The sequence below is a fragment of the Podarcis liolepis genome (assembly GCF_965112155.1).
Source record: "Podarcis liolepis genome assembly, chromosome: 2".
Taxonomy (NCBI): Eukaryota; Metazoa; Chordata; class Lepidosauria; order Squamata; family Lacertidae; genus Podarcis; species Podarcis liolepis.
In genome coordinates this window covers 1,548,476-1,571,790 of record NC_139555.1, presented here as the reverse complement: position 1 = coordinate 1,571,790, position 23,315 = coordinate 1,548,476, and the positions used below count along the sequence as shown (strand labels likewise).

Below are 23,315 nucleotides of genomic sequence, written 5' to 3'. Positions count from 1 at the left end.
TGATGCTTTATAATGGCTTGGCAGCTGGACCCAGAGCTGGACAAAACAGCTCTGTTCTCTTTAACCAGAGCTGAATGAGCATCAAAAGCAGAAAGGCCCAAGACATTTGAGCCCAAGAAACATCTACAGCTTCATTCCAAGCTCGTCTGAGACTTGTTTAGACATGATGGAGAAAAAATGAGAGGCGTCTGCACCTGAAGTGCCACAGGGATTGAGGGACGGCTCTAGAGGACAGTTGCCAGGAGATGTGCTTTGTCTGCATGCATGTAGCAACAAGCTTGCGGGCATCAAATAGTGGACAAGAGCAGAGATAGATAGTCATACGTGCTTGGTCTCTGTGTGATTTGGATGAATGTATCTCTTTTTGTCAATCACCATTGTATTTCCACCAAACATATAATCACTGAGGACTGATGCTGCTTATTCCACCTCCTTCTAATTTCCACTGTCTCAAGCACTATATATAGGAACATTTTGCAGAGCACTGGCAGTGCTGCCAGGACTTTTAATCAAGGAATGATAGAGCAGGAAGGGACCTTGAGATCATCTTGTTCAGGGCACACTGTGTGGTGCCCTCCAGATGTTGCTGGACTGCAACTCCCATCCATCCCAGCCTGCATGTCCAGTGGTCGGGGGGGTGTCAGTTGTAGTCCAGCCACATCTGGAAGGCCCACAGGCTCCCCTTCCCTGTCTTGTCTCACCCAACCTCTTGTTCACTGTGCATGTGTCTCTCACAAACCACATGTTCAGGCAGGGGAGTGGGGGGGTTATCCTTGTTCTGTGGGCCAGCAGTGCAAGTATGTGAGGGTAGGAGAAAGGGAGGGCTATCACTATGCCTAAAAGTCTATCATAGTTCAAAATAGTAGCCCTAATAACAGGGAGCACCTCTACGACAAGGCATTTTGTATCCCACTATCAAAACTTCAGTTTTTCTAGAACCTGCCCACTTTTATTTAAAAAGCAAAGGAAAAAAGAATGATGGGCTGATGTTACTCAAACTCACTGATCTGCACACACAAATTGGCACTGGAAAAGCAATGTTTGTTTCACTTCAGCACTCCTGCCATAGTGACTCATGGGAATAAATCATCTGGAAGCCCTCTAATGATTATACATGGAGATTGATGCAGGATACAGCATCCTGAGAATGTTTGGTTTTGAGTTTTAAAAAGCATAAGTTTCTAGCTCTTGTGATTGCAGAGAAGAACATGAAAATAAATAGGCAGTCAAGAAGTGCAGGTGGAGGAAACCGGGAAGGGCTTTTAGGGAGAGAAAGTGGTGCATAATGGCTAAAAGACTGAGCTGTGAAACAGGAAGACCCAGTTCATATTTTGCCTCTGCCATGGACTTGTTTGGTTTTGTAACATGGGAACAGTAATGCTGACCTACCTTAAAAAAATAAAATTATTTATACTTTTCAAATATATACATTTCACTGATTTTACAATCATTTTGACATTTTAAAACTTGACTTCCTTCCCCCTCTTTCTGCGATTCCTTAAATTTATTTTTAATATCTTCTGCATATCCAAATTAACTTAACTTACTCATTTATTTATCTCATACACAAACACACTTATGTAGCTGCAGGTTATTACAATAATCCTGCCAATGTTTATATCTGTTTACAATTGATCTGTAAATATTAAATAAACCATTTCCATTCTTTTATAAAAAGTTTGTTTTCTTGATTTCTTATTCTTTCACCATTTCTGCATATTCCATAAGTTTTTGCATCCATTCTTCCTTTGCTGGGACTTCTTCTTTCCAGTTGTGGCCAAAAATGCCCGGTAACGCTGACCTACCTTAATGCTATGACCTACCTTACAGAGTTGATGTAAAGACCACATTTTGTGATTGTGAGGAACACTTTGAAAATGGAATATTGCTGTTAATGTTGTTGTTTCTACAGGGAAGGGGAGAGATTCTTTATTCAATTGTTCAACATGCATTTCACTTTTGCAAGATTGCCAGACCAGCAGAGTATCTGGCTTAGATTTTAGCATCCAGACAGGCTCAGCTTCTAGAAACACATAGGAGTTATTTCAGTTCTGGTGTTTGCTGATAACTTTTGTGAATTACCACAAGCTATATCTGAGCTGAGTGGGGTTTTTGGTGGTCCCAGGGTGGGACTTAAATTTGCTCAGCATCTCTTGGTTCTTCCTTGGTGATTACTGTTTTACTGGTCCTACAGTTCACCTCTCCCCATTTTTCATAACTCTCCAACCTACATTTGCCCCATTTCCCCCCACAAATTCTAGTTTTGAAATGCAGAGAAAGCCTAAATGATTTCTGTATTGCTATCCCAAAGCACATAACTCTCTTGCTCTCTCCCTCTCCCCCCCCCCCGTGTGTACACAGAGACACACACACACATACATATACCTCTATAGGCTGTATCGAGTGCTAGGCCTACTCAGAGTCCTCACTGAAATTAACGGGCCTAAATTAGTCATGTTAATTAATTTCAGTGAGTTTACTCTGAGTAGGATTAGTAATGGCTGCAATCTTATCTATCTATCTGGAAGCAGGCTGCATAATTTATTCCAAATCACCCAACATGGGTCTTCTTGTTGCAGAATTTCATTTTGTTTTTTATTTAAAAATCTTTGTTTGTTTTGATTCATTGTATACAAAGTTATGGTTGAGAACAAGGGCTGGGGCAAATACCTTGGAGTCAAGAATGTACACAGCTGCTTGCATTCTGTTCTTTGGCCTCATTCCTGGACAGCTAATACTCAAAAGCATGCAGTTTCAACCACAACTTTCTCTGAAAGGGGGTCAACAGGACATCAGGTCATATAATGTAGCCTGCACAGGATGCCACACAGGATTGCAAGTACTGCTGCCTGCCAGATATGTCCCAGTATGGCAAGACTTAAGGTGACATTGGTGGCTGCAAATGCCAGTACTGTTGTTGTTTAGTCGTGTCCAGTACTAAGGTCTGCCAAAACTAGGCCATCTCAGCTGAATGTAGGAAGCTATCTTCTACCGTAGTCAAACTGCTGGCCCATCTCATTCAAAATTGTCTAGACTGCCTAATAGTGGCTCTCCTGAGTTTTCAGATGGGAGTCTTTCCCAGCCCCTTACCTGGTGATGTTTGAACCTGGGACCTTCTGCATGCAAAGCCGGTGCTCCAGCCCCAGCCCCATAACTCTATGATTTCCCCACAATCATAATCATAGAACTAAGAGAATGACACGCAGCCTGGGCTTCCAATACTAAACTGAAACCAGCACTAAGGTGAATGTTAAGAACTAAGACAGTGGTCTTGCTCCGCACCCCAGTATCTCTATGTATTTCTGGCACTGGCAATTAGAAAGGCAACCAGGCGTGTCAAACACCAGATATACGTTAATTGTTGCTAGCCACTCTTGGCAGTGGGTTTCAATTGGCAGTCACAGGGCCAAAGGATTCCAGAGATGGATGAAAGGATTGAAAATTATGTGCTAGCTGGCCACACAGGGCTCTTCTAACCTCTATTGTGTGGGAGAGAGAAAGGCATGGATAGACATGTGTTTATACGGAACAGTGCTTCATAAACTGTTGTCCACTGCAATCAAATATTCTGCTTTTCTTGTACTGGGCAGAGTGTTGCATTTTCCAGCTATATAACAGACACATGGGGGTAAGCTTGAGAGGCTTCCAAACAAAAACTTCACTGCTTCATTTGCCTTTTCTAAGTGTAACTCACTGCATCAATATGCTCATGTGGCTGGGATGAAGTGTGCCTATAGCTTGTGAGTGCCTATAGCTTTCCACTGCAGTGCCATGACTGAAAAGGCATCTTTCAAAAGGCAAGCTGTAAAATATCAAGAGGTGTCGTATGTGTTTCCTTGTGGCTTTTGTCTCTTCTCCCCTACTGATGCTTCCTCACTATTGAAATGTAGATTGTAAGCTCCTTGGGGATGGGGGCCTATCTGTTTTAGCTTCTGAAACCCTCACTTGTCATGTATATTGGAAGTTCATGATGGATATAATTTGCTGCTGCTGCTGCTGCTGTTATTAACTATCATCACCACCATGCAGTTTCTTTATTTTGAAAATGTCTGTGCTGCCCTTCAGTAAAAACCCTCAGGGCAACATATAATAAAAACCAGTAGAAATACAGAGCATCACAGAAATGAAATAGCAGAAGCAGCAAGAGAAACAAAATAAAATTTAGCAGAATGGACAAAATCATACCCAAGACTAGCTTATACTACTTGCTGAAATGCATGTAATTCTGGGAAATGTTCAGTGTTGTGGTATATCAAACATTCTGTTAGTGCAAGCATTTCTGCTTGTCAGATAAAATGACCCCCCTCCTGCTCTGGGGGTTCTTCTGCGCCCCACTGAGCCAATTTCATGGGGCATTGGGGCTCATGGGGGAAGGAGAGTGGGGAAAGCCCCTTTGAATAAGCAGAATTCCTTGCACATGGCTTCCTGCCCATTCCATTCCATTTTTATTATTAATAATAACATGGTGGGAAATTACCTGTTCAGGTTCCTCATAATGGCACTTGCTGCTGCTTAGAACAGATGACAAGATGGACCTCCTACTGCTGACTTGGACCTTGACTTTCCACTCATACATTTGTACTCACCAGGACAACGTTCATTTTCTCTGCAGTGGTGGTTGATTCTCTAATCCAAAAGTCACCAGCTTTCCCCTTCATATTCTCCCAGAACAGTTTGTTATCATTGCTTTATACTGGAGGGTTTTATCTGTTTAGACAGTACGGATAAGTTAATGTTTTTTTGTATTTGGCTTCTGAGGAAACTGGAATATTTTCTAGTTCTGGAATGAGGTGAATGATTCTGTGTTTGGTGAGACTCTGTGTTGTGTTTTGCACATCTCTCTGCATTGGGGTGCCTGTTTGTGCAGTTGTTCCAGGCAGCCACTGCAGACAAATTGGCTTCTTGCTGGTTCTGAGTCAGCTTTCCACCTGCTTCTAATATTAGGATGGTTCCCATGGGCTGCACCACTTTTTGTTCAGCACCATGGACAGGTCACCCGGGAGGTCACCTGTGCTCAGGGAAGGAGATTCAATAACATGCAGCAGCAGTAGGTGGTGCTTACAGGTTTGACATCATTGGCTCGGGGGTTGCCCTGGAATTTATCTTCTTTTACTGCTGGGAATGGAAAATCCAGATTTTGGCAGGTTGTGTAGATGAGCCAATGGGGACATACGCCCAGCTGTGAACATCTGGCAGGCAAGGGCTCTGGCTGGAGCTCCATGGCCCATGTATCCGGTGGAGGAAGACTTGGCTGGCCTGTTTCCTTTTCCATAGTTTTTCCTCCAGTGGAGCTGTTGCTGCCTGAGCTGGTAACTTGTCAGTGTATCTAGCAGCCCCCGAAGCTGAGCCAGGGACACTCATTATCTGGGGCCAGGGATGGTCCCTAGGCCTCTTTCATTTAATCAGTGTTGAAAAGCTTCTGCATGCTGAAAATTAGCACCATTTTATGTCTGTTGCACCCCCCCCCCCCGATGTTTATGTATTTGCTCCTCTCCTGTTGCTGGATCCTTCATCACACTAGGAATGCTTGGATAACGGAATCATCCTCATTGGTACTCCTCTACCTGAGGGGTGTGCAGTAGCACAATTTCTGTGGTCCCAGGAATCTATAGCTCCTGACTTCTGCAGGGACCATCACCAGGCAATCCTGCTACTTTGCTAAGTAATGGAAGTAGCCAGACACACAGGGGAGCTTTCCCCTCTCTCCTTTCCTGTGGCTCCCTCTGAGGCTTATAAGCCACCAGGAGGGTCTGGAACCTTGTGGCATCTCTCCAGCCCTGCCCTTCTTTACCTGGCTGAACAGCTTTCTTGTGAGCAAACAGCTGATCTAAAAGCTTCCTCCTCCTATTCTTTACACCTATATCCCAAGTGATTCTATCATCAGCACATTATAGGATCTAGCTATAAAGGTAAAGGGACCCCTGACCATTAGGTCCAGTTGTGACCGACTCTGGGGTTGTGGTGCTCATCTTGCTTTATTGGCCGATGGAGCTGGCGTACAGCTTCCGGGTCATGTGGCCAGCATGACTAAGCTGCTTCTGGTGAACCAGAGCAGTGCACAGAAATGCCGTTTTACCTCCCCGCCGGAGTGGTACCTATTTATCTACTTGCACTTTAACATGCTTTCGAACTGCTAGGTTGGCAGGAGCAGGGACCGAGCAATGGGAGCTTACCCCATCACGGGGATTTGAACCGCCAACCTTCTCAGCGGCAAGTCCTAGGCTCTGTGGTTTAACTCACAGCACCACCCTAACTACTAGTGATACCTGAATTGGACTCACGTCTCTGCATACTCCACTCTGTAGCTTCAATTGGATCTTGGGTACAAGAGGTGATGGGGGTGGAAATAGTGGTGCTGAAATTCCTAGGATAATGAGGAGAAGAGAGTTAGGGCTACATGCAGCTTAGCAGAGGAAAACCCATTTCCACTGGTCAGCCAGCCATTTTGTATTGTCCATGGAGAAGCCAGCTACTCTGAATGGGAGAAAGTTTAGAAGATACTCTTCCACTGGCCTGCTTGGCCTATTGTATTGCATGCATATTTATTTTATTAGCCACCTTAAGATCTTCTGTTGGAAAAAAGAGATAGGAGTTAATGAATAAATCAAGTGTGAGGGTTGTTCAAAGAGCAGACCTAAGAGACAAACAAGGTGTTATAGCTATCTTGTTCAGGCAGAGTTGTGGGGAGGGGTGGCTTTCCCCCACCTAAAACTGATCTTTCTTCATCATAGTGATGGTATTTTCTCCTGTGGTCAGTACTGACTTATGTGCACACCCTTTCTTCACAGCTAGTCTACTGGGAATCTAAATTTATCATCCGTTACTTCCATTCAAGCCTAGTTTGCGCCAAGCCACTTCAACCTGCAGGTGAGGGAGGAATCTTATTGATTATCTGGCCTTTCATACTAGCAAAAATTCCTTGCAGAACAGCAAGAACCCCAAACCATTGGTGAGAAGAGTAAGCAATAACTTTCCTCTCCCTTGTTCCCTGCTTCTGTACGAAGGAGAAATATATAAGTCTCCTCCCGTATTTGCACTGTGAAGCAGCCCAGCCCAGATGACACAGGTTTATTATTTCCCTGAGAGCTAGGCCTCAGACTTGCAGCCTGGTGGGGTTTTCTGCCTGCATTCCTCTCTTTGGTACCAGCACATTATGTTCCTTGGGATCAGATCCTGACTACATGAGGCGGGGCCTGGGATCATCTCAGTTTGGGGCAGAGCAGGTCAGGGCTGGAGCCTACAAGCAGCCAGAGACCACCCACAGTGCATTTTTTCCAAGCCACTTGCGGTTCATCGTTTCCTCCTCAGCTCCCAGGCTGCAGCTTTGTGAATAAGCCTCCTCCTTCCCACCCAAGCTTTCCTAGTATCCTTCATTCCATCTTGACCCTAGCCCTGTCCCTTCTCCACATTTTTGATGCACACCAGGGCAAACTGCAGATGAAGAGGGAGATCCCTTATTTAGCTTTCCAACGTTTTTTTTAAAAGGAGAGGGAATTTAATCCTGCCCCCCTTGCCATTTTCCTGACTGAAATTCACCTTCCTGAACTGCTGTTAGCCCCAGGGGGGAAGGCAATGGGCACAGGATAGGTACTTGTGTTCCTGCTGGGCCTAGAAGTGAGCTTGGGGGACAGTTTTGATCAGGGAAATGGCACTGGAGGTTAAGCCACCTTTCCTCAGTGTGATGGCCCAGATCCAGTTTTTGCATTCTCCTATGTCTTCTTTTCAGCTTAAAAAGATGTCTGGAGATCCAGTCATGGACCTCCCATGTCACATGTACTTTTGCATTCAAATCCAATTCAGAGCTTTTTGCTGCCTGATGTTATCCAAAAACATTGTGGGGGAATGATAAAGACACATAATAAGCGATGCTGGTTCCACTTAGCCCTATGGTTTTCAAACTCCCTACCCACTGGGAAACATTTCCTCGATTTGCCAGCCAAGGACTCTTTGCACATGTCATTGCAGGAGATTTGGTTGGAGGCAGCTGAAGACTAAGTGGCTAGTGGCTCCATGCAGGCATACTCTGTGCTTCCCTGTGACTGAATTTCAGGAGAAGGTTGGACCTCTTTTAAAGATCATCTTGCCATGGGTCCCTGATAAGCTTCCCTGGAACTTCATTTGGAAAGTGCAGATGCCATTCAAAGTGATGCTACCCGTAAGCAACGGCAACATCTGTTAGCTAGAAGCTAATAGAATGAAACTCAGCATCTGGTAGTCTGAGGAGTAGCATAGACATGGAGGCTCAGGTTTGGGCTATTAATTTGGGCTGTAACAGTGAGATCTGCAACAAAATGTTTTATTGAACTTATTTCAGATTTTAAAAATCTGTTTTATTACAGGTTTTGTTTATTTTAAAATTGGAGCCTTTTTAGTTCAATATTTCAGATGCTCTCAGCAGAGACCGTCAATGACATTTGCAGCCAACTCAGAATGGAGCCTGGCTGGTATCTGTGGTTTTGATTTCCCACCAATCATCCTAGAATATTCCTGATCTAAATGGCAGGTTGCTCTGAACCACAATCTCATTTCTCTTGTGGCCTCAGACACATAGTCGGGTTGGGTGATATTTGTCTCGCATGCTTGTGTGAGCCCTTCTCACCGTCTCTGGGTGTGTACTTGCATGAGAAACTGTGTCATGTGAGTCAGAAGCTCATAGATCTTAACCATGGCAACTTCTCCAATCTGAGAACTTTGGAAAAATGTGCTTTCCAGATTGCAGATGTTCTTGCAGCCAAGATCCATGAACTCTTGGCTTATATTGCATGCTTGCTCACATGAGCACGCACTCCTGAGCTGCTGAACTAGCCCTCAGTTTTTTCTCCCCTTTGGCTTCTGATGTGAGATTTTGTACAACTCTTGTTTATTAGATGGAAACAAAAAATCTTGTTCACATCTCTTTGTGTTTGGAACACTGGCACACAGAATGTATCCATCTCAGCTTACTTTAACATGAACAAAAGCAAACCGCATTAGGGATTAATTCAGAAGGCATGTGTGAAACTTTATGGGCAGAATTCCATTTTCAATCCCCCTTTGCTGGCTCTAAGAAACGGATTTCCGTGGGAAATCTATCTGCCTGTTCAAATTTTAGTTAGCTGTGTAAGCACACTGTCATTCTTTCAATATTGTCAATTGCTTGTTTCTGTTGAACCATCCTCATTGTTTTTTGTGCACATGTGCATCACACACAGTTGCACTGAGTCATGGGTTTTGTAGTCTCAAGGCTGGGGTGGGGCAGCCTCTCATTAATGGGCAGTTCCTATACCTGCCATTGTATGTGATGAGGCTGCAGCCAGAACACTTTCTGCTACAGGAGTGGAAAATATGGGTGGGATTCAACTCATGAGCTCTCCCAGCAGAAGCCTATGCAAAGACTTCTCTTAGTGCACCAATACTTCTTCCTCTCCTTGCCCTGCACCCTCCCAAATTGGCTCTGCAGAGGTTCAGGGTAACCCCGGGAATAGCACACATGGGAGAACAGGGCAGATTCTTCCATCAGGCAAGCAGAAATTCTTGCAGTGATGGAGCAATAGGTTTAGCATGATGTTGAATTCCTCTCTGAGACTCCCAAATAAAAATTGCTAGGTAGGCTGTTCCCCCTCTTTAAAATAACCAGGTAGGCTGGGCCTGCCTCGAATTCCATCCCTGTTTTGCCCCGTTCCTCTGCTGGCTTACCTTCCTCCACTGCCGACTGTGGGACAAACTTAAAAGTCCTGCTGGTCACAAGAGATGGGGGAAAGAATGAGCTTCATTCATGGAAGGAGTCAGGAGATGTAACAGCTGCAGCTGCCAGTTAATGCATGGTGGTTGTTAAAGGATGGAGGAGAAGAGCAGCAAATCAATTATTCTGGAGTAGATGCCTGTACAAAGTTATTGGTTTTGTGCAGAAATCCATTCCCTACTTTTTCCACCTCAAAGGAGACTGTGGGAGGGCACTGCAGAGTTCTTTCTTGTTCTGCATGCTAGCTGTGAAGCTGTTCTTTCTATTGTAGGCAGCAGATCCCTAGGAAAGGGGTGTGTTTGCAGGAGCAGGGAAAGGTCTTCATCTTCCCCCAGTTTCCCCTTGTCCTCCTCCCAGCATAACTACAGAACTACATATGCATTAAGCTGCTGTTGAAGTACTTGTGCTGGCTGGATGTGGTCTTAGTTCCACTCTGGCCAATCACTTCCCACTGGGCTCAGGCTAAGCCTGCATTCAAAACAGGCAGTAGCCTGTGTTGTGTAATGGGCTCAGTTGTACAACTTCAGACTGGTGGTGAGGAAATCACATTTTTGAATGTTTCCTATGTTGTTTTGTGTGGCTTTAAAAAAATAACATCCCTGCAAGTAGAAAATTTGCTCAGCAGCAGTCTAGGCTACCTTTCTATGTGTAAGGAGTTTGAAAAGAAACAGGGAAGGGCATTGAAATAGTAGATCACCCTCGGGGTCTCTTCCAACTCTACAATTCTAACTCATGTGAAATCTGTTTCATATAAAACAGAACTGTACATCCAGGCCACATTCTGTTGTGTGTGTCAGTTTGTTTTATAGAATTTCACTCTATAGGTGGGATTCTACTTTGATTTTGCACATCTAACTGCAACGTAGGCATGCTGCGTTATTCCCAAAGTCCTACATTCTCCTGTCTTGGGGCTCCCTGAAACCAGCCTTTGTTGGCAGTGGGTTGCTGGTGACATTTAGAGAGGGACAAGAGATTGTTTGCAGATGCTCAGCTCCCAAGGTCACATTTTCCACCACTAAATTTCTGTGTGCAAATGGGATGGCAGGAAAACAAGCCTCCCCCGCACATCCCCATCATGCCCAGTTGCCATCCCAGCATGTGGCTGCTAATGTGGGAAGGTAACGTGGAAATCCTATTGAATGCTTTGCTTGGACAGGGAATGGTGACGGGGGTGGGCAGAGAGCAGCAGAGCGGAGACAATAAGTCCATTGGGAGCATTGTCAGCTGGAAGCAGGATCTTAGAACTAGGTCAAAGGAGCATGGGAGATGGGACGGAGTTGTGGCTTCTCTAAGGTCAGAGCTTCCATGTTCCCATCCCAATGCAGGAGGCAAAAAGAATTTGGTGGAAAAGGACTGAATGGACAGACTATGGTGTATTAGAACTCCCCACACAATTCCCAGCAAAGGTTAGAAAATTTGTTCAGAGAGAGAGGGAAAGAAACCATTTTTTAACCTCCAAGGAAATCTTTCTGCAGCCTCCTCACCCATCCCAACCATTGTGGAAGCTATTCTCAGAAGTGGGGGTGGTGCATGTGAAACCTCCAGTTCTCTTGCTACAAGGACCCTTAAAAAAGACAAACATTAAAAATGCTTGAATCAAGTGAAACAGACCTTCTTGTCAGTATGTGAAGCACACAATAGACCCAGACTTAATTCTGAAGGGAGGGGGAGAAATGGTAAGACCTTCCCTCCTTGAGAAACTGCCACAGACAGCTTTTTATAACCACAGTGAGCGACTGAGGGGAGGTGTTTAATTTCCATAACCAATTTATTAGCTTTTAAGGAGCCACAAGGCTCTTTGTGGTGTTCGGTTCCAGAGCCATGGGAGGTGCCCGAGCTCAAGTCTGCCAGCTAGGATATGGTTCTCTGCCAGACCAGCCCTTGTGCCCTTTCCTGATGGATGGAGGCTGTGCATAGATTGTCAGTGCACTCCGCATATGCGCAAATGCATTCCTTCCTTTAATGTAGCTTGGCTTTTTCTTGGCTGAGCCCTGGCTTCTAGGCATAGGAGGGGAAGAGAATGGACACGACTCCTCCTTTGCCTCCCCCTCTTAGTCTTTTAGAAATGGCTCTGTAACCCTGTTAGAGAGCCTTGCTCTCTCTCACCCCTGGACCAATGGACACACATAGGCTAGCCTAGGAGTGTGTGTGTGTGAAACACAGGCAGAATTTGCTTCTGTAATAAATGCCCAGGCCTCCTCATGGGGCACCTTCCTGCTTTCACAGACTTAGACCGACCTGATGCACTTGTGCTCTGCCTTCCTTTGGTTATGTGGGGAATTGAACACTCATCCTTCTCTATACAGGCCCCCAGAGGAAGGAGGGTAGTGGTTAAGAGCATGAACTATGAGCTCTCAAATCCTTCACTTCCATACCCTCCAACATTTCTCTGATGAAAATAGGGACGTCCCATTCCATGATTATAATTTTACTATTTATACCCCACACATGTTACTGAGTTGCCCCAGCTGCTCTGGGCAGCTTCCAACACATATAAAAACATAATAAAACATCAAACATTAAAAACCTTCCCTATACAGGGCTGCCTTCAGACGGCTTGGGGGGCGGATAACACCATACCCTCCAACATTTCTCCAAGGAAAATACATTCCAGGATCAAATCAGAAGCTGTGATGGCTTCTCTAAATCAGGGATCTCCCTGGAAAATAAGGACACTTGGAGGGTCGGCACTTCCAATTCCTATCAGCTATATACTCACGGTGTGGCCTTAGAAGCTGCTTCATGCCATGCCAGGTTTATCTGTCTAGCTCTGTACTGTCTACATGGACAGGCGGTGGCAGGACATTCACCTCTCCCTCTCCCTGACATTGTATTTGAATGATTTCCTTCTCTACGTTTTTACCTGTTCTCATTTTATCTGTAAGATGCTGTGAGGTCCTGTCATGGGAAAAGGCAGTGTGTAAACAACAACCAAAACAACAACAAGAACAACAACAACAAGAACAACAACAACAACAACATAATTGCAACCCTAGCCTGCCCTACTGGGATGTTGAAATATATAAAATTAAATATGGACACAGCTCTGAGGGATGGAATTCTAACGCAAGAAAAAGATAGGCCCCACAAATGACCCGTGGCACCCAACACATTACTTTGAATTGTGGCATCCTGTGCCATCCTTTAGTATAAAGCATCCAGGCCAAGGGAAGCCACAGAAACACACACACAGGCATTCTAGACATTGCTTTAGTCCTTTAAATATATGTGTGTGTTTAAGTATAATCTTTTGATTCAAATGAAAAATAAATAAACTGAAAGTTACTTTTCTAGATATTTCTGTTATTTCCCTTTACATACCCTCCAACTTTTCTCCAATGAAAATAGGGACATCCCATCCCATGATTATAATTTTACTATTTATACCCCACACATCTTACTGAGTTGCCCCAGCTGCTCTGGGCAACTTCCAACATATATAAAAATACAATAGATCATTAAATATTTAAAAAACTTTTCTATACAGGATTGCCTTCAGATGGCTCGGGGGTTGGGTAACTCCATACCCTCCAACATTTGTCCAAGGAAAATAGGGACATCCTAAAGAAAAACGGGACGTTCTGGAATCAAATCAGAAACTGGGACGGCTTCTCTAAATCAGGAGAAATAGGGAAATAGGGACACTTGGAGGGTCTGCCTTTAATCTAACACAGGTCAAAAGATTAAATTCTGTGACAGCAATAACTCAGTGGGGTTGATGTTAAAGCTGGTGCCTTAATTAACTTAACATACTTATTGGTACATTATTTGTTAGTTCCTTAACTCTTTGCTTAAACCACAGGTAGGCTTCTTTTTAAAAGCTAAAAAACTTAAAATAAAATAAAAACCTTGTATGAGCAGCCCACTAATAACTGAGGAAATAACCTTATTAAGAACTTTGTCAGAATGAGGGAGGTTGACTCAAATCCCCCTGCGCCGGGAGTTTGCTGGAACCCCTTTGTGTGGAAGAAACTGCCATTTTTTTTCACTTCTCAGTACATTGAAAAAATATATACAAAGGTTGAAAGGCAGGAAGCATGCCCACCTGTTGGAAGAGAGGCCATCCGAATAGTGGCTCTGGTTGCTATAGGAACCAGAGAACACCAAGAAAGAGGTTGCCTAACACAGGATAAAGGGAGAAGGTTAGTTGGAAGTGACAGGGGGATTCCATTAATGCCTTTGGGTGCTTCCAGATGACTTATCTATAGAGCATTCATCCTTCTTTGTTTGCAGGGAGGCTAGGTGACGTTACATCAAAACAAGCATTATGCCATGCTTTCCAATGCAATTTCCCATCGCTTTCCTCATCACAGAAGTCCCATCTTTTCGGGAAATGGGTTTGTTGAGCAAGAGCTCAGTATCAACTTGAACTGTGCAATCTAAATTTGCCAGTATGCAGCTGAATCCCAGCCCAAACCATCAAAGGTCTGGATGCACCATCTCTCTCTCTCTCTCTGAGCATCTAGAGATCTTGGTCTTCAGCAAGCCTATATTGCTTTAAAATACCTGCAACTGATACACTTTTAATAATAATGAAAACTGGGTTTCTGGGATTCTCCCAGTTTAGGAAAGATGCAGAATGTCTCTTGCATTCCAGAAGATGTCTGTCACAGTCAGTGGTTTGCCAGTTCCGGTGGGTTATATCTGGACGTGAGCCAAAATTTCCAAGAAGACAAGTTTCTGAGAACTTTTGTGAGATCTTTCTTTTCTTAGGCCCATCCCGTCCCTGGAAAAAGAGGACCACTTTGTAGAATTTTATCCAAATACTGTATTTTTCCATGTAGAAGACAATCTTTCCCCCAATTTTTTTTAAGTTTGAAATTGGGGGTTGTCTTATACACAGAATGTTGCAATTAAATATATAACTAAATACATGCCACCATCCATATTCTTTCCCCCCAGCCTCCCCTCACTATTGGCCTCACGACAAACCCTGCAGCCCCCACTCCAGACATTGTCCCATCCACCTGGTTCCCTCAGCCCCCCCCCCCCCTGGCTACCCAGACCCCCCATTCCCCAAGCGCACTCACTCAGGCAGCTCTGGCAGTCGCAGCTCCTTGATCAGCGTCCGCGTCTGCTGGTGCTCATGGAGTAGATATGGTGCATACCGTAAATACTGAGTCAAAAGTGCAACACACAGGTGGGAGAGCTGGAGCTGCAGCTACAGTGGAGTTACATTGAGCTGACAGGAGCAGCCGCCATTACACAGCTTGCCTCACTGTTTGATGTTTAAATATACTGTACTAAATATACCGGTGTTTTGAATATTTAATAAAATATAAAAATTGTTCAGTTTGGTGTTTAAAATATTTATGTCTTAATTTTGGGCTCAAAAAAATAGGGGTCATCTTATACATGGGGGTGTCTTCTACACAGAAAAATATATTGGCTGCCAGCCTCCAAACAATGCCCCAGAGTGATACTAGGTCTGGCACATTGTGGTGAATGCAAAATGCTGCCCAAACAGTCGATGCTGCCATTTGCAGAAGCTCTGCTATTGCCGCTGCTGTTGAGTATAACAGATAATGGACATGCAAGTCTTAAATGTGCCAGCTAATAGACTACCAACACTACCGTTGCTGGGCTGACATGGCCTGCCATATACAAATTTTCTAAGGCTTGGGTCTACATTTCTTAGTTTCCTTTCATCCCACACCCACAGTGCGGCAAGCCTATGGATCAGGCTGGTTTTTATTGGCCAGGAGGGCACTCTGGTCAGCAGGATGTTGTGTTATCCCTTTAACCGCTGCCAATGCTAAGGATGCCTACATGTTGGGAAGGTAGCCAGTGATGGCAAGAATGGCTCGACAGAACCTGTATCCTAAGGCCATGGTGAGATTGGCTTCCACAGGCATTCACTGGATCAGGCCAGAGCCCAGGCTGCCATGAGTCATCCATATGCTGTCACTGGTCTGGAAAGCTCCAGGGGAAAAGTTATATGGTCTGTTTGGCTGATGAATTCCAACTTCTACTAGTTTGTGATGAAGCAGAAGGCACAGGAATAAATGTAAATGTGCTGCTTAAGTTTCAACCCAGGCCAGTCCTGTTTTCTTTCTGGATTTTCAAACATCTTCCAGCCTCACTATGGAATCCATTCTCAAGAATGGTGGTTGTGAAGTAGTTTCCCTTGCCTTTTTCATTTTGTAGATGCAGAATGACAAAAAGGTGCAGAATTCCCCCCACTTCCCTTCCCATTCAGTGTGTATTAACGTACACAGTGGGGTTTCTATCATGATTATTGATAGTGAGCATAGAACAGAAGTGGTAATTATTGTTCCATATTAAGTTATCCATATTAAAAGTATGACATTCTGTTTAGACTCCTCAGTTTATTGGAATTTGAAGGCATGTTGCCACATGGCATATTTTAGGAATAAGATCCATTTCCCCCCATTCATCCAGCCCCCGCAAGTCACATGTGCCATGAGTTGAGTGCATGCAAGCCATCAGCCCATCTGCACAGCAGACGGAGATGATGGAAGAGCTGGCATGGCAATGTGGTGGTGCTCTGAGCCATGCCGTTCTTCTAGACTTGGCATGGCTTTGTTGTTGTTGGGGAATGATGGTCTCTAATGTGCAATATGGCCGTTATTGAATAAGGCCATCTTAAGAACATAAGAAGAGCCCTCCTGGATCAGTCCAAAGGCCAATCTAGTTCACCATCCATTTCTTCTCAATGACCCACCAGATGTTTATGTGCAACTCTGTGCAACAGCACTCTCCTTGCTCGTGACTCACAGTGTCTTCAGAGGCATACTGCCTTTGACAGTGGAGGTAGATGATCATGATGATATTAATTTATATCCCGCCTCTTCCCCAGTCTGAAACTTAAGGAAGCTTACACAGATAAAATAGAACAAGCTAAAAAGACAGAAAAGACCATCATAAAAATGTAATTAAACACTAATAGAATTAAAATACTATAAAAAGAGCCCTTTCCTCAAAAATTGTCAGTTCCCAAAGGCCTGTTGGAATAGAAAGGTCATTACCCACTGGCGGAAGGACAGCAAAGAGGGAACCAGCGCAACTTCTCTAGTAACGAAGTTACAAAATCGAGAAGATCCTCTCCTGCCACTGATCTTCCATGATTTTGTCTAATTCTTTTTTAAAGCCATTCACCTTGGTGGCCATTATGACTTTGGAAGGAACGTCAAGAGATACCTAAGATGCTGCTTTGGGACAAATACTGTCTGCCTGTGTGTTTGCTTCTGTATCTCTAAATGCCTATGTGTAATAGTAAATAAATGCAAATTATTAGGAAGACAATATGTGTTTTTATAAAGTTAGTATGGGTGCTTAAGGACTCTTAAGGTGGAGGGGAGAAATCTCCTGTTTTTCCATCACCAAATCAAAAGCCCAAAATGTTTCAGGTGAACCCAGAAGTTTTTGGAGTTAAGCTCCCTTTAGTCCCAGACAGCATGGCCAGTGGTCAAGGACGAAGGGAGAAGTATGAAATGTAAGAGAGGCATGGGAAGGGTTTCAGTTCCCATGGTGTCCAAACACTTCCTTTTTGATCCCACATCTACCTCTAGCTAAGCAGGTGCTATTGTTTTCAACAAACACATCATCTTTATGGTGTGTGGCAAGGCTATCTCATCTCATAGAAGAAAAGTGACCTGTTTGGGCACAGAAGTGGGGACTGCCCTTACTCCCCCCCAGATATGACTTTGTATTGTGGGCAAGGGGTAACTGTGTCCTGTTCTTCCCTTCCAGATGGCCTTGTGGATGTGCTCCAGGCGTTTGGTGTGCGAGAGGGCAAAAATGGGGTCTCTATCGCTGCTGGTATCTGCACCCAGAGAAATGGCTCTGATGAAAGTGATCTTGCCTTCCGCCTAGAGAACCAGACATATTTCAGCGCCCCAACTAAGCAGCTCTTTCCTGGTAAGGGTGGAGCATGAAAACTCATTGGATTGTGTATTGCATCAAAGCTGATGGGCAGACACTGAGCCTTTTTTGTAATATTTTTTGTTTAAATTTTCAAAAGTTTAACATATTTTTCTCTACATGAATTTGTATTTTTCCAACTTCCCATCCCATTTTCTCCCCATCTGCTGCACGATACCTTCCATTTCTTATACCATCACTTCAGTACTGTTTTCTCTAATTCCTTCCCAGTTCTCACTGTCATGATGCGTTGCCTTCCTCCCTTGCAGATGGCTCCTTCCCAGTGGACTTCTCAATACTGGCTACTCTGCGAGCTGTCAAAGGAAGCCAGTCGTTCTTGCTCTCTGTATATGATGAGCGGGGAGTACAGCAACTTGGTGTAGAGATCGGACGGTCTCCGGTCTTCCTCTATGAAGACCAGCTTGGCCACCCAGTGCCTGAGGACTATCCTCACTTTCGCCGAGTCAACTTGGCTGATGGCAAGTGAGTTGGGATCGGTGGGGTGGGAAGAAGCCACTGAAAGTTGTTATCTGATTTGGGCACACATGCACACAACTGGAAGACCAGTTTAGGTCTACAGTGTCTTATATATTTTCAAAGAGCTGATGGTTGTACAATGAAAGTCTCATGGGGAAGGGCCACAGCTCAGTGGGTAGATCATCTGCCTTGCAGAAAAAAAGCTCTTGGTTCAACCCCCAGCATCTCCAGGGCTAGGAGTGTCCCCTGTTTGAAACATGGAGAGCCACTGTCAGTCTGTGCAGACAATACTGAGCTAGATGGACCAGTGGTCTGACTCAGTAAAGACAGCTTCTGTATGCTTCTATCATATTCCCTTGTGCACACATTCCCATCAGCCTCTCCGGTCAAATAGGTTTTGCCAATTATCAAAACCTTTTTAAAATCCTTGAACAGAGATAAGAAGAATGAGTGGACACTCCCCACCTCTGTGGACACACCCCAGGCACACACATACACAGATTTTTCCTAAGGTGGTATCCCAGCCCTAATATTCCACTTTCTAAAGATGGGGAACCTGTGGTCCTCTAGCTGTTGCTGGTCTTCAGCTTCCACCAGCTGGAGTCAGTATGGTTGATGGTCACGGCTGATGAGAGTTGTCATCCAGCAATGTCTGGAGGGCCAAATGTTCCCCACATCCACTTTAACTCTTTGCTTTGATAATTCCTTGTTAAATGCCATTGAATTGTGGTGAGACATTTCTGCTCATCTCCATCCCATGATTCTCGCATCCCATATCTGTTCCTGTGGTCTTCTCCAATTACACAATTCATTTTGGTATGTGTGAAGTAGTGAATAAAGTATTGGGTTTGATCATGCCAGACATTTGTTCACATTATTTCAGGGCCGTTAATTTTACTGGATGGTCTTAGGGAGTTCTTTATCACATACTCTGTCAACCCAGCCTACCTCTTGGGGATGTTGTGAGGATAAATGAGATGTGAACTTTTAAATGATATGGAAGTGATTATCAGTGGAGATCTTCAGTCCAAGATTTAGCTGAGTAGTTCAAATCCATATATCAAAGGGTTGGTGTATTGGATAGATTTTGGACTGTGAAGAGCTGGGTTCAAATCCCCACTTGTACATTTTCAAAAAACTCGCTGTGTGGTCTTGGGCAAGTCACTCTCTCTCATCCTAGTCTACCTTATAGGATAAAACAGATAACCGCACATGTGCTTTCCTGAGTTCCTTGGGAACAGGGTGGGATACAAATAAAGTGAATTTTGAGATGTGGGAAGCAATCATTATTTATGTGAAAATTCAGTGTTGCCTCTTTTCTCCTCCTGGATCATATTCCCACAGCTTCTTTTATGCCAACAGCAAATAGCACTGTTTCCAGTCTCATTCTCGTGGCCTCTCTGGGTCTGTTTCACATCCCCTAGAACTATACATGGTGAAAGTCAGTCCACTCCACTGTCAGATGAGAGTATGATCTAGGTCCCCAGTGCCCTGTTTCCAGGCACCTTATTTATCCCACTTAATACCCACCTTTCTGACTTGTACCATCCCTTGGCAGGTGGCATCGCATTGCTCTGAGTGTGGAAGGTGGGAATGTATCTTTGAGTATTGACTGTGAAGACCCTGCAATACTTCCCCTAAAGCGAGGCATGCAGCCAATTGTCAGTGTTGATGGTGTGACCTTGCTTGCGGCTCGCCGGCTGGATGAAGATGTTTTTGAGGTAGGAAAGATCGTTCAGAAGTCTCAAATGCTTTCTTTGATCATTTCATGCACCTCTAACTGCCGCCAAAGAGTGTACCAGTCAGTTAGATAGTCTATATTTGCCTACAGATGTCTTCACAAACAAAACTCTAGTTGGGATGCATGACCCACCAAACATCTGGCCTTTCCTATGTGCCAGCTTTGTTTCTTATGGGAGTTACTGAATCCAGAACTCTCTGTACCCAATTCCAGTCATGCCACCTTCTTCCGTGGGTCTGGCAGGAATCTGGGAGGCTGGGTGGACTTTGGGCTCACAGGGCCAGATATTTTATAGTGCCACAAATCTTATAAAATCCAGGTGCCATATTCTGCCCTAACAGCCACCTTGGCACCCGTTTCCACCCTTCACTCTCTGAAGCTTGCTGCCTGTATGGTTGAGGGAGTTCAGCAGAGCCTGCCTTTGCAGGCCTGTACTGGCTGCCGGGTTTATGTTAGGATCTTTCTTATGGAGCTTCACTTTATTTCAGGCAGGGACTGCAGACACAGAACTGAGTGGGCTGTCCTTTTATGGCCTTGGAGTCACAATGAGAAAGTTAGATCATCATACCATGGTCCTATTGTGACTGTGACAGTGAAACTTCTGGTATGGGTTGCCTGAGCTCATGAGATGACACAGAATATTGTCTGCAAACATTTCAGCTACTCAGGAATGTTTGCTGTCAGGATCAAGTGAAGAAAGGGGACAGTTGTCAGTTTGGCTGTGATTAAAACCTCACATAGGCCTTATGACTAGAAAGAGGTCCAAGAGGTAGTGAAGCTGAAGGACAGGGAGCCCAGAGATAATGTAAGTGATGGAAGGGCAGCAAAAATGGCTTGTCAGGGCAGAGCTGCAGCAAAAGCCTCCGGGCAGTAGTGTCATGGCTGCTTATGGGGAGGAGGAGTAAGGCAGCAACAAGATCAGGGCTGTGTGGGCAAACAGGTGGGAGCACTGGGTTGACTCTACTGATGTGACTGCATACTGTATTCCTGATCTGGCTGTTGCTTCACCCGTGCTCCTCCCAGTAAATGGCAGCAACACTTCTGCTGGGAGGCCATTAATGTGCCTCCATCCCACGAAGGGAGCCACTGTGGATAGGCAGAAACAGGAACCTAAAAAGGGGCAGGGGAAGAAGGCACGAGGAGAAGGCAGAGAAGAGGAAGCGGTATCTGTCTGCAGTGAGGAGATTCTGCACTTTTGTGGAATGAGTGCCCATATATTTTACCTTCTCCAAACAGAAGTGGAAATAAAGTTTTAAAAGGAAAACCAGGAAGGCAGAGGGCCTTCTTGTTAGTGACGTCCTCCCTGTGGAACGCCCTCCTGTCAGATGTCAAGGAGATAAAGAATTACACAACTTGTGAAGGCAGCCCGGTATCGGGAAATTTTTAATGTTTGTTTTTTTAATTATATTATTAGATATGCTGTAAGCCCCCCAGACTGACTGAGGAAACCCAGTTAGATGGGTGGGGAATATTATTATTATTATTATTATTATTATTAATATTATTATTATTATTATTATTATTTCAAGTGCTGCAGATGTTTTTCATCTGGAGAGAAAATCCCCGACCTCGCCCCAGGGATTTCCAAATCTGGGTGGGACAACGCTGGCCCTTTTCCAGTGGTCTCCAGAAGCAGAGAAAACCCCCAGCCGCCTCCTACATTCTTCCCCCAGGCACAAAATGTCAGAGGGCAGAAGGTCTTTGAAGGCATCTAGGCCGGGTCCTGGGGGTGGCCAAGAACAAGCACTTCTTGTAGTGGCTCTCAGGAAACCTTGGCCCAGAGCCATTAGCCTCTGGGGAGTTGGGCGGCAGCGACGGAGGGAGTGCCTGGAAGGTTTGGATGTGGCCATTTTGGACTGTGGGGCAACTGTCTGTTGGGTAGCAATGTGGTGGGAGGGCTCACTGAAACTCTGTGTGTGTGTGTGTGTGTGTGTGTGTGTGTGTCTGTCTGTCTGTTTCTGTGTGTGTGTGTGTGTGTGTGTGTGTGTGTGTGTGTAAGGAACCAGGAGGAATGCTCCAAAGCTACATTGTATGCCTGTTCTGTCACACTTCTCTCGTAATCCTCTCTCCTACCTCCAGCAAGGAATGCAGCTAATCCTCCTGAAGCAGAAGGGAGTGCTCCAGGCAAAGGCACCAGGGAGCCTGCAGTGAGGGGTGGGCTTGAGAGGAACAACAGGGCAAGAAGTGCAGGAACTATAGTTTCACGAGCAGTCACTATTCTGCCTTCTGTCAAATTCCATTCTAGTTAGGTGAAAGGGGACTCTGGGACTCTCATTCCTTGCTCCAGCCCTTCAGTTAAAACCACTCCACACAGCAATCATGCTCACGGCTGCAACACTGGCATTTATCCATAGTAAACAGAAAGTATGAAGGGCAGGTACACATCCCTGGATGTGTGGTGGATGAAGGCCAGAGATCCTTGGCCAATCGAGGCTCCTCAGCATGTGTTCACTGCCTGTTTCGGGATGCCTAGTCAGAATTTATACTTTCTAAGGAAAACATGTTTTTTTAAAAGCCCCTGTTGCTAAAGACCTGCTTGTAATATCTGAAAGACCCATTTGCAATATTAACCACCTTTCTGTAAGCAGCCGGCCTGAATGTGTGAGAGAGTAGGGTCTCCTTGTTTGACTTTTGGTGATGCAATTTTGGTGATTAAAATTCTTGGATATCTCTGTAACTCTCCCTAACCCCAAGCTCACCCTAACTGGCTATTCTCCCCACAGAATAAATCTGGGAGGGGGTTATGCACAGAGGGTTCACGGCATGCTTTTTGCTAGACAGTAGTATATGAAAATGTGAAAGGATACTCTCTGCAATTTGGCTGGAAGTAGATTGAATGAGCTGTGACATCAGTGAATGGGAACAGAATGCTAGGAGGTATTTTAGATGTGTGCCTTAGTAAATATGCATTCACAGGGTCTTCAGTGTATATTTTTACAAAGCTGGGTATGCAGTTCTCCTCTCTCTGTGTGTATGTGTGCATATGCAATTCTATTTGTTTATGTGTCTGGGAATCTGGACACTCTCCCAGTCCTGGCGGCTCCTCCCTCCCTGTGACTTCCTTTTTGACCGAGGGGCTTCCTTTGCTTGATCCAGCCCTCTCTGTCCCTACCTGACCCTTGGGCCATGACTCACTCCCTTCCCCTGTGCTCTCCATCTTGCTCTTCCTTTCCATCTCCAAATGAATGTTGGGAGCACAGTAATTGTGGGTCCCAGCTGAGCAGGTGGGAGCAGGCGGTTCCGGGGGCTGTGCTGGAAACAGGCCCAATGGACATACTTTATGAGATGATTTATTGGGAGCATATGTTGCTTGTGCACCAGGGCTGGCTGGGATCACACAGGCCCAGTGGAGGGAGAGGGGGGCATGTCCAGCTGCAACTCAAAGCATGTTTGTGTACATGCACAGTCATAACAATTTGGCATACTGTGCTGTTGGCATTGTGGTCCCAGACAAGAGAGACGAAAAGAAAGAAGGGGAAAAGGGACGATTGA

At 44.9% G+C, this 23,315-nt stretch overlaps 1 protein-coding gene and 1 long non-coding RNA gene across 6 annotated transcripts in view; one reads left to right on the top strand and one right to left on the bottom strand.

Annotated features, from left to right (window-relative positions):
• COL5A3 (collagen type V alpha 3 chain) overlaps nt 1-23,315 on the top strand; it is a 118,767-nt gene that overhangs the window by 6,087 nt on the left and 89,365 nt on the right. For all 4 annotated transcript variants that reach the window (XR_014521657.1, XM_083486070.1, XM_083486069.1 and 1 more), the window contains exons 2-4: nt 17,435-17,602; nt 17,875-18,088; nt 19,641-19,803. Coding sequence is in view for 2 of the 4 variants with exons in the window: in XM_083486070.1 (XP_083342196.1) it covers nt 17,435-17,602; nt 17,875-18,088; nt 19,641-19,803 (545 nt within the window). In the remaining 2 variants the exon portion in view is untranslated. The remainder of the gene's footprint in view (nt 1-17,434; nt 17,603-17,874; nt 18,089-19,640; nt 19,804-23,315) is intronic.
• On the bottom strand, nt 4,429-12,623 carry LOC310699168. Of its 2 annotated transcripts, none has more exons than XR_014521959.1 (3): nt 12,585-12,623; nt 6,267-6,364; nt 4,429-4,707 (listed from the first exon to the last, which is right to left on the bottom strand). It is a non-coding gene; the product is annotated as an uncharacterized lncRNA (long non-coding RNA). The 2 variants fall into 2 exon arrangements; XR_014521960.1 differs by having other exon boundaries at nt 6,282-6,364.